This window comes from Haemaphysalis longicornis, unplaced genomic scaffold, assembly GCF_048455015.1.
Source record: "Haemaphysalis longicornis isolate Haplotype H1 unplaced genomic scaffold, Haemaphysalis longicornis Haplotype H1 scaffold_5, whole genome shotgun sequence".
Classification (NCBI taxonomy): domain Eukaryota; kingdom Metazoa; phylum Arthropoda; class Arachnida; order Ixodida; family Ixodidae; genus Haemaphysalis; species Haemaphysalis longicornis.
The window spans coordinates 195091670-195101573 of record NW_027526385.1 but is presented as its reverse complement, the minus strand read 5'-3'; the positions used below and the strand labels follow the sequence as shown (position 1 = coordinate 195101573).

General features: G+C 50.5%; 3 protein-coding genes across 3 annotated transcripts; all 3 read left to right on the top strand.

The window, feature by feature from the left end:
- Window positions 1–262: 262 nt before the first annotated feature.
- On the top strand, window positions 263–641 carry LOC144140067 (uncharacterized). Its single transcript, XM_077672267.1, has one exon. The coding sequence runs from the start codon at window positions 276–278 to the stop codon at window positions 639–641; it is 366 nt and encodes a 121-aa protein (XP_077528393.1). The 5' UTR covers window positions 263–275.
- Window positions 642–5602: 4961 nt separating this feature from the next.
- Window positions 5603–6784, top strand: LOC144140065 (uncharacterized). The gene is made up of 2 exons (XM_077672266.1): window positions 5603–6148; window positions 6233–6784. Exons 1-2 carry the CDS (start codon window positions 5603–5605, stop codon window positions 6782–6784), a joined length of 1098 nt encoding a protein of 365 aa, XP_077528392.1.
- Window positions 6785–7289: 505 nt separating this feature from the next.
- On the top strand, window positions 7290–8783 carry LOC144140064 (uncharacterized). The gene has a single exon (XM_077672265.1). It carries the CDS (start codon window positions 7290–7292, stop codon window positions 8781–8783), a length of 1494 nt encoding a protein of 497 aa, XP_077528391.1.
- Window positions 8784–9904: the final 1121 nt, after the last annotated feature.

Sequence of the window (9904 nt, the reverse complement as noted above, 5' to 3'; positions counted from 1 at the left end):
TTCAGGGCTTCTCAAGGGGCTTCAGCAAAGGCCAACATATCAACTTTTCTCTTTCTTTTAGGCACGTTGTAGATCTGAAGGTAAATAAACCAGTTCAGGGTAAATCCCCAAGATGGAATGAGTTTCTGCAAGTGAAAGTTTGACATCCACCTGGAATACAGCCGTACGGCTACCAAAAACCTCGCAGTTTTACTCTTGGTCCTAACGATGAACCAGGACAAATTTTGTACCGCAGGAGAGTGTCCTTTGCGGGGAGCACGGTCGACAACGAGAACATGGGCCGCAAGAGCTCCAAGTGTTGCTGCATCTACGTCAAGCCGACCAAGTTCGGCGAGGACGAGCCGGACGACGAGCAGGGCGACTGCGAGAACTGCCGGGGCCACCTTCCCGCGCGCCGCCACGACGGCCACCTCAGGAGCCCGCCTCCGGAGCCACAAGGCGAGGCCGACGAAGTCATCAAGCCGGGTCAGCCGCCGGCCTCGGGGCCTCCGGGCACGGCGAAGCCGGGACAGCCTCCTGACACCGGGAAGGGACAGCCTGCCGGTGGGAAGAAGCCGGCCAAGCCTGCTGACCCGAAGACACATCCTCCCGGCGCAAAGCCGCAGCCGCGCGACGACGGGAAGCCTGCGTCGAAACCTTAGATGCCACCATTTAAGGTGCAAGATTAGATTCCTCAATTAGTGTCTAAGGAGTCCGTCAACAGCCTGTCGAGCCGCGCTAAGGGAACGCCTGCAGCAGGGATAAACGAGACGTCGTCTGCAACGTTGTCTGCGCTGGGGTGTTTACTCAGAGCGGGAAGTAGTTTACCTGCGTGATGTGTCTGTGAAAAGAACTTTCCATAAATTTCCTTTTGGAACTTGTACGCCTGCCTCCGACAGTGGTGCTCAGCGTGTCCAGTGTTGTTGCTCGCTGTTCCGCGCGGTGTGACACCTGGCTACCCTCGAATACGCCGGAAGTGACGCAGTTGTGAACACCAACGAAGGACGACGCGCCAGGGGAGTAATTAGCGTATAACAAGAAGCTGTTAGACGTGATTGTGTTTTACGTCTTGGCCGTGGCAGTGATTTCCGACGTCCCGTAGACATTAAAAATTTAGAAATTCGACACCTTTGCAGAAAAGGCTGTCTCGGATTTGGCTGTGCTTCGTCGTAGACCAGTGAGATACAACTTTTTTTCTAACATCACGATGTCCCCAAATACTTTGTAATTTCAAAATGACACATTTCATATAGTACCGTTTTAGATGGTGGCGACTCGATCGACTAGGTTTGAGAGTCGAAGCGGGCCCTCGTGCGGGTACTACATACGTATTCCAGCGGACGTTTGTAGTTTTGGGGCACTGTTCACGCTGTATTGAGTCGACGCGCTGCATTTTGATATTCAACGAGAATGCCTCAAAATTTAAGTCACGTTCTAATCTTGCCAGTCACCCTAAGGTGCGGGGCTTGCCAACATGCCTAATATAGTGTTTGGGAATTTTTCGAAGAATCTTTTGGGGGTTGTACTTGATAAAAGTTGTAGATATGGGCTCCCAAAAGCAGTGGTGATCATTGGCGTCACCTTAGTTTCCAACGCCGGTATGCATGCCTAAAGGTATAGTGCCTAGAATATATACTGGCTAGTGTGCTGAGGACGGGCGAGGAAAAGGCCTCGACTGTGATGACTTGCGGCGGCGCCCGCTTGGTGCGCTGCTGTGCGAGAGGGTGCATCAGCGTTCAATCCGCGCCGTCCGCGCAGCGCTCTGCGCGCTCCCTAAGCGCTGCGCAGCTTGAAGTTAGTCGAGTAGCGTGAAGCAAGCGTTTACTTTTAAAGACGATAGTCTTTCTTCGGCTACTTAAACCCAGAAATTTTGGTCTGTCTGTATGTCTGTCTGTCCGTCTGTCTGTCTGTGACTCGATTCAGCCACCCGGCCAAAGTAAAACAATGCCTGTGCAATAGTCTTATATAGTCACAGCTAAATGTGCCCGTCTAAGTCCGGTGTAATGTTCACACTTGTCAATATTGTTGAAGAACAACAAGATATTACGCATATATAAGACCACAAATTAATACAGAAGTGATATTTGCAGCGTTCCTTTATAAAAAATCGTACATGTTTGATTTTGGCGAGATAAAATACTTCATCAACTGAAGAAAAAAAATATCACTCCGCCGTCGCCTGCTGTCGCCCGTGCCATACAGCTTCTGGCGGCATTTGAAGAAATCAAGTGGCAAGAGTTACGAAAGGTTCCACTAGATAGGTTCCACGTTCTGCGTAGAACGCACGTGGACTAGGGAAACGCGGTTCTATAAACGTTGAAATAGGGCGCCTCGATTAACACGCGTCTTCGCCGTACGGCAGCGTTGGAATCGAGACACCCGGTTTGGAGCAGTGGAACGCGGGAAATTTAAAATGATTTAAGCAAACCTTTTGCGTTTTTACCTTGGGAGGAGCGCGACGCAACAGGAACAACATGAGAGGTAAGCGGGAAAGCGAAGGGAGGCATTTACTTTGCAAAATTCGATAAAGACTATCGTCTTTTAACGACATTTGCAACGAAAGGAGCAGATACGCGGCCAATTTTTTTTAACACGACAAGTGTTTTATGCCCGGGTACACAAAGATCTCACTGACGTCATATCCGTCACGGAAGTGACGTCACCAGAAAGTGCAATTGGCGGGGCAGAGCCAGGATTCGAGCCCACAAGCTTCTCGACACAACAGGAGGTACGTGGCGCTCTGCCTAATGCGCTGTGAACAGAGACGGGAGCAGCTCTACGAACGCGCCTTATGTCCTTCCCTATGACTCATTCAGGTGGAGCTGCCGTCTAGGAGAGGCGAAGGGAAGTGGCGCATCATGTCGCTAATGAGCGCCGACAGTTGGCGCCTCGATGCCAGTGCTTCGTGTACGGGGGACGCGCGTGAATTGAGGCACCCTCTGTTATCGCGTTGTTCCCATGACCGTTATGTGTTTCAAGCAGCTGTTTCTGTGCATGCCATGTTTGGTTTGTCACGGAATAAACCGTTTTTTTGTTGTTATTGTTTCTTGCGTGTTGGCGTCACTTCATCTGGCGGGGTCAGGCTCGCGAACCCTTCGCACACGAAGGAGGTTCCTTTAACATTCAACTGCTCCTCTGAAGGAACCTTTCAATTTCGTGTTTTACCGATTCCTACGAAAGGAGGATCACCGCAATTTCTTTCGTGTATTTTTGGAGTGTCCGTTACAAAACGCCATGTTATAAAAGAACTTCGCGAGTGCGTTTGCAGTGAATGCAATCTGTAATAATAAATGTAGATAAATGCGTCACGTAAACTTCGTCGTCTGCTCCCACCCACAAAAAACTTAACCTGTCAGTAACCACCCAATCGATTTTTTATATATTTTGCTTTTGAGAGCATAAATACCACAAAGTTTGAAAACCCTTACCACATAGCCTGCATTCGGCCAGAGATGAAGTGAAAAGAAATTAACCGGATTAAGAAATTAAGCAATTGACCGGACACTAAAGCAACTTTGAGATTCGGAAGTACCTTGTTGCGCTGTATATCAGAGGTGAAACGGAAAGCATTATAGCAGCGAAATTAAACGTGACACCTTCGATTTGTTTTAAATGAATATTGATATTTGAAAATGTCTGTAAAGCACTGTCTTTGTTGAAGAATCAACAACTTAACAAAAACTCCAACTATTACGGCATTGAAAAAGTGCACAGAACGTATATTTATTAGGTTTGTAAAAAAAACATGTTAAAATGACATTACACCGGCGTTTTAGAGAAGCTATTGCACTTCAGAAGGCAGGACATTAAGCCATTGTTATATCTACTACTTTAAATTGGTTGTCATGAAGCACCTAACCCACAACGCTACAACCGCGATTTATTATACCTTAACCGATCGCAAGACTTTCGTCGTGATTCAACTAACCCACCTGCCAGATAGCTCAGTGTGATGCTACGAACTGAAGAACTGGGTTCAACGCAGCGCGCAGAGGTTGGTATGCCAAAAGCGTGCCGGCTGTTTAACTTGTTCCTCTTTTCGCACCCTGGAAAAAATAGCAAGCTATTTCCAACAAAGGCGTATTTTACACCGCTGTCTATTGCTTTGTCCCAAGGAGTCGGGCCACTTTACGAATTAGATCTACGGATACCTGGAAATTACAAAAACGGTAAAATTATGAAAATAAAACTCTGGGTAAGTTTGCAGTTACAGCAGACATGAAAGAAAGCACTTTATTTACAGAACACTGAACGCAGTGACAGAACAAATCGGATACTCAAGAAAGGAGTCAAACCTAAACTGTGCATACTTCCCACTACTAGTAGCGGCACAGCTTAAGGGGCTTTTGTCATTGCCTGTGACCTTTCTTTGTTTATTGTTCAGGCCTTAACAAAGCACATGAACCTTAACAAGATATAGAACTTGTCCACTTCAGACAAATTTTATTTTTTATGGCTAGAGCGCTGCAAAGCTGCGGCAGTGAGAGCAAACCTAGACACTTCGCGAAATTCAGCAAACTCTCTTCACGCAGAATGCTTTCGCTAATGAAGACGGTGAATTTTTGAACTTCGGAATTCGTGACAGTGAACTTCTCCAGGCGCGGCGGCTCGCCTTTCTGTATTGAGCACAGGCCCTACAAATGACCTGGCAGCGAGCGCAACCCTGCCGACCAGGACGCACCCGCGCTATATATAGTGCCTATAGCCGCGCTTTGCACGATATATAATGCGGTAATTACCCCCCGAGAAATAGCTAGAAATTTCGCCGGCGTAACAAGGCAAGATCGGTGCCGCTTGGACCCGAGACAACAAAGGTGCGCCCTTCCGCAAAAAAAAAAAAAAAGAAAAAGATCACGCATTTTCACGAAGTAAATCATGACGAGTGGGGGAAGCACTGGGGGTTGTTCTTTCCGTAAATCACCCGTGAGGGTGCGTACTGCTGCTAAAACGATTTCCAATCCAATCCAATCGAATCCATTTCAGTTCAATCTAATCTAATCCAAATTTAATTCAATCCAATTCAATGCTCCTCGTGCATGCGTAGCATGGCTCTCCAGGAACACACTCTCTCTCTCTCTCACACACACACACACTCCCTCTTTCTCTCTCTCTCTCTCTCTCTCTCTCTCTCTCTCTCTCTCTCTCTCACACACACACACACACACACACTCTATCTCCCTCTTTCTCTCTCTTTCGCTCTCTCTAACCTTTTGTGAACCTTTTATTTTGTTCTTGTTAACCTCGTTCACAGATGTTTCGATTTACATGATGCTGTGCCGTGAGCACGGACGCCGGACAAGCCTTGACCTTAAAGGAGTACTGACACGAAATTTCTCGCTTTCAGTTTTTATGCTGTAAAGAATACCTATTGGCCCAGTAATTACGAAAATCGAACCGAAAGCCGTCAGCCGCCAACACAGAATTAATTATAGCACGTTTATTGCAACCAATTTCAAATTTGGTCGCCGCGCGGGAAAATGGCCGTTCGAAGGCCAGCCTGCAAGCGGGCAGCCTTACGTCACGGTCTCACCCGTGACGTCAGGGACGTTTTTCTTTCCTCCATGCGTTCGCCGCATCGTCTGCTACGATTGTACATGGTCCGCGACTCGCCCGCGCAGTCGACATGTCGTCTGAATCTTCAGACAAAAACAAGATCTGTAGGGGATGTGGAGTAGCCAGGCCGGCGGAAGACCACACCTGCGAACCCAAGTGCGGACTGTGCGGCGGAAACCATCTCACAGCCGACCGAGTGTGTAAAGCTAAATACAAGACTCCTTACATCGTCCGCCAGAGAAGATGGCAACGAAGACATCAGGACCAGCAACAACGAGGACGCAGCCGGGACTGTAGAGGTCCTGCAGGCGGACCCCAACGCAGCGGCAGATCAAGATCCAAGACCCCCGCTAGGAGCGCTGACGGTCGCCAGCGCAGCCGCTCCCGGTCAAAGTATCGGCTGCGGGGCGGCGCAGGTGGCCGTCAAGGACGCTCCCGGTCGAAGTCAACGAAGGGCAGCAGCCGCCGATGGGAGACGGCGGAACGAGCGGAGCCAATCACGCTGAGCGTCTCGAGACGGCGGAACGGGCCCGGGAACGAGGAGGTGCCGAGCAGGACGGAGCGGTCGAGATCCCGAGGAGGACCCGGAGACCAACGCGGACCAGCCGACACGAAGGTGGGCCGGGCTAGCGGGTCTCCCAAAACTCGCACGTTCGATAATGAGTTTCCCCCCCTCACTTCCCCTACCACCCCCACCCAGACAACCCCCAAGGAAAATGCAGAAATCGTAGAACTAAAGCAAATTATTACTCGCCAAAATGCCCAAATACAAGAGCAGAACGCTCAAATCAGAAATCTTATGAACAAGATAGAGCAGCTGGTCGCCAAGTCAGGGCAGGCTACTACAAATGGTCAGGAAGGGACAGCAGCTGTAGCTGAAGGACCACGCAAAATACCGCGCAGGAGGTCACCCCCTCCGACTAACGACAAGACGCCAGAGCAGCCAGACCAGAAGCATGAGGCAATGGAGGCCGAAGAAGCCCCAGCCAACAAGCAAATTGCACAACCGCCAAAAGCCGCGGAACAAATGCAACTTACCCAAGGGGAGTCTGCGATCCTGACGGCGTTAGGACGGATAGAAGACCGCCTTAACACACTAGAAGCGAAACACGAAAGACAGGTATCGCGAGTTGCCGCGATTGAAGTTAGGATGAAATCCGCATCGCTGAAACACGACCGGACGGAAAGGATTAAAGAGGCCATAGCAAAACGACGTGGCCGGCTCGATATGATCAACAAGGGTGAAGCATAAAATAAACAGGAACAGTAAGCGAGGGGGAACCAGGGAGCCCACAGCGATATTTCAATGGAATTGCAGAGGCATCCGAAACAAAGATACGGAGCTTATGTTATATATGAACACACTAGAAAATCAACCTGCCATCATAGCACTACAGGAAACAAACGGAAGACCGAAAATCCCGGGGTATGTTACATACACCGACCCCACAGGAATGGGCACTGCAATCCTCGTAGAGAATCACGTGGCGGTGACCCAACACGTCACGGCTCAGGCAGGATGTGAGCACACACTCATCGAAGTACATGCAAGAGAAATTGGAAGCAAGAGTAACGTATTCATAATGAGCGTTTACTGCAGACCGCCTCAGAAGCAATATGATTTCGACCGCGTTGTGCAAGAGGCGAAAAGGTTGGCGGGGACCAGGCTGCTCCTGATCCTCGGCGACTTCAACGCCCCGCACACGCTATGGGGGTATAAATTTCAATCAAAGAGAGGCAAAGCTCTCGTCAAAACAATGGAGGACCAAGATGTGGCCCTATTGAACGAACCAGGGATTCCAACGCGAAGAGGGAACAGCGTAGCAAGAGACACTACACCCGACCTGTCATGGCTGAGTGGGTCGCTCGACGTCACGTGGAAGTGCGAGGACGAAGACCTGGGATCAGACCACAGCATCATCACCATCACGATACGAGGACCCAACTTCCAAGCCAAGTTAGGAAAAGTACGAATCACTGATTGGGACAAGATGCGAAAATACACCCAGCAAGAGGATGTCGAGGAGGAACCCGACGACGGAATAGCAGAAGGACAGTCATACAAGGAGTGGGCCGACAAACAGAAGCAGGCACTTGAGAAGTTCACGCAAACAATCACGACGACAACGCAGCCGCCTTTTGTCGACACCAGACTCATTCGCATGTGGGCAGCCCGACACTCGTTAACCAAAAGGTGGAAGCGGCAGAAGCGCAACAGAAAGCTAGCCCGCCGCATAGCCCTACTAAACACGCAAATATCCGAATATGCAGCAAAGCTTAGCAAAGAAAATTGGCTGAAACTATGCGACAGTCTTCAAGGCCAACTCTCATTGGGGAAGACATGGAGGCTGTTAAGATACCTCATCGACCCTACAGGAAGTAAAACAGCAATTAACCGTACGTTGACGAAGGTGCTAAACACGTACGATGGTGATGGCAGCAGACTACTCAAGGCTTTAGCAGACAAATATCTCCAAACGGAAAAAGTACAGTACCCAACCCCGGAGGGATATGAAGGACCCGAAAATGAAGACCTGGACAGGCCATTCACCATCTCGGAGCTCTGGCTAGCTATCGACGAGAGCAATAAGAAGAGCGCCCCAGGAAAGGACGCTATAACATACAAACTCCTGACCAACATGAGCGGTAAGACGGCGCAGACTCTCCTGGAGCATATTAACAACGCATGGGAGAGCTCGCAGCTACCGCCGGAATGGAAGGAGGCGGAAGTCCGCTTTATCCCCAAGCCCGGCAAGGCCCCTTCCATAGAAAACATGCGCCCAATCTCGCTCACCTCTTGCGCTGGAAAAGTGATGGAGAGGATGGTCCTGCGCAGACTACAAGCCCACTTGGAGGAAACGGGACAAACGCCTGGAACCATGTTCGGCTTTCGGAAGCACTTTTCCACGCAAGATGTCATGCTCCAACTACAGGAATTGGTCATCAAGAAGGCTACCCGAAACAGCCCAAGGGCAATCCTAGCCCTCGACCTGAAAGGGGCATTCGACAACGTCACCCACGCCAGCATACTTACAAACCTGAACAAGACGAGGTGCGGACAACGGGCCTACAGTTATGTCAAGAACTTTCTCGCCGCAAGAACGGCTAGCATCGCGGTTGGCAGCGAAAGGTCGGACCCTATTAAGCTTGGGGAGCGGGGCACCCCGCAGGGGGCAGTTCTATCACCCCTGCTCTTTAATTTGGCGCTCCTACCGTTGCCCCGCATGCTCGAGCAGATAGAAGGCATATGACATGCCTTCTATGCAGACGACATCACGATATGGACCGAGCGAGCCGGATCGGATGGGTGGATTGAAGAAACCCTCGAGCTGGCAGCGTCCACAGTCCACGACTATGCCAAGTCATGCGGTCTGAGCTGTGCACCACAGAAGTCTGAGCTCCTGGTGGTCCTGCCAGGAAAACCCAAAAAGACCCCGCCACCAACCATTTCAGTCACAATAGATGGTACGGTGATCAAACCAACAGAGCAATGCCGGATCCTCGGTCTCCTCCTGCAAAACAACGGCAAGGCGCATGCTGCAGTAGGCAAAATTAAGAACAGCGCAGACAAAATTCTATCCATGCTCCGTCGGGTGGCTAACAGGAACAGAGGCCTGAAGGAGGACGACGCCATCCGACTGGTACAAGCCTTCATAATCTCGAGAATTACATATTCGGTCCCCTACCTCAGTCTCACCAAAACGCAGAAGAATACTATAGACACGATTATCCGCAAGGCAACGAAACAGGCCCTAGGCATACCTATTTATTCGTCAACCAACCGGTTGCAAGCCATGGGCTTACATAACACGGTCGATGAGTTGACAGAGGCCCATCTCTCTAGTCAGCGCGTACGACTAAGCCAAACGGCCCACGGACGCGTAATACTCACCAAAATAGGATGGCGCATAGAGCCAATGCCTACAACAACGCCCCTGACCGAGAAATGGAAAGAGGTCATATACACAAAGCCCCTTCCCCGTAACATGACCCCTGGGAAGGACGATGGCAGGAGGGAAGCAAGATCACTAACCGTTTCCAAGCACTAGACGGACACCCAGGAGTCCTCTACACCGACGCCTCACTACAGAAAGGCAGCGACCGCGCGGCAGCAGTCGTGACTGACAGGGAGCGGCTTGTTACCAGCGCCGCAATTAAGACCAAAGACCCAACGACGGCGGAGGAAGTGGCCATAGCCCTAGCACTCGTTCAACCGGGGGCAGAGGTAGTGGTCACAGACTCCAAAAGAGCGTACGGCAACTACCGGAGGGGGACGATCTCCTCAGTGGCGGCTGCAATCATCTCCAAGAAACGAGCACCGGGGAGAGCCATAGAGCTCACGTGGGTGCCCGCCCACTCAAAGGTAGCCGTC

What these genes read in the sequence shown, in the direction of transcription:
- LOC144140067 (XM_077672267.1), top strand. Translation starts at nt 276, where the DNA reads ATGGGCCGCAAGAGCTCCAAGTGTTGCTGCATCTACGTCAAGCCGACC.
- LOC144140065 (XM_077672266.1), top strand. Translation starts at nt 5,603, where the DNA reads ATGTCGTCTGAATCTTCAGACAAAAACAAGATCTGTAGGGGATGTGGA. An exon ending in GCGGACCAGCCGACACGAAG is followed by an intron (nt 6,149 to 6,232) that starts GTGGGCCGGGCT and finishes ACCCCCACCCAG; the next exon opens with ACAACCCCCAAGGAAAATGC.
- LOC144140064 (XM_077672265.1), top strand. Translation starts at nt 7,290, where the DNA reads ATGGAGGACCAAGATGTGGCCCTATTGAACGAACCAGGGATTCCAACG.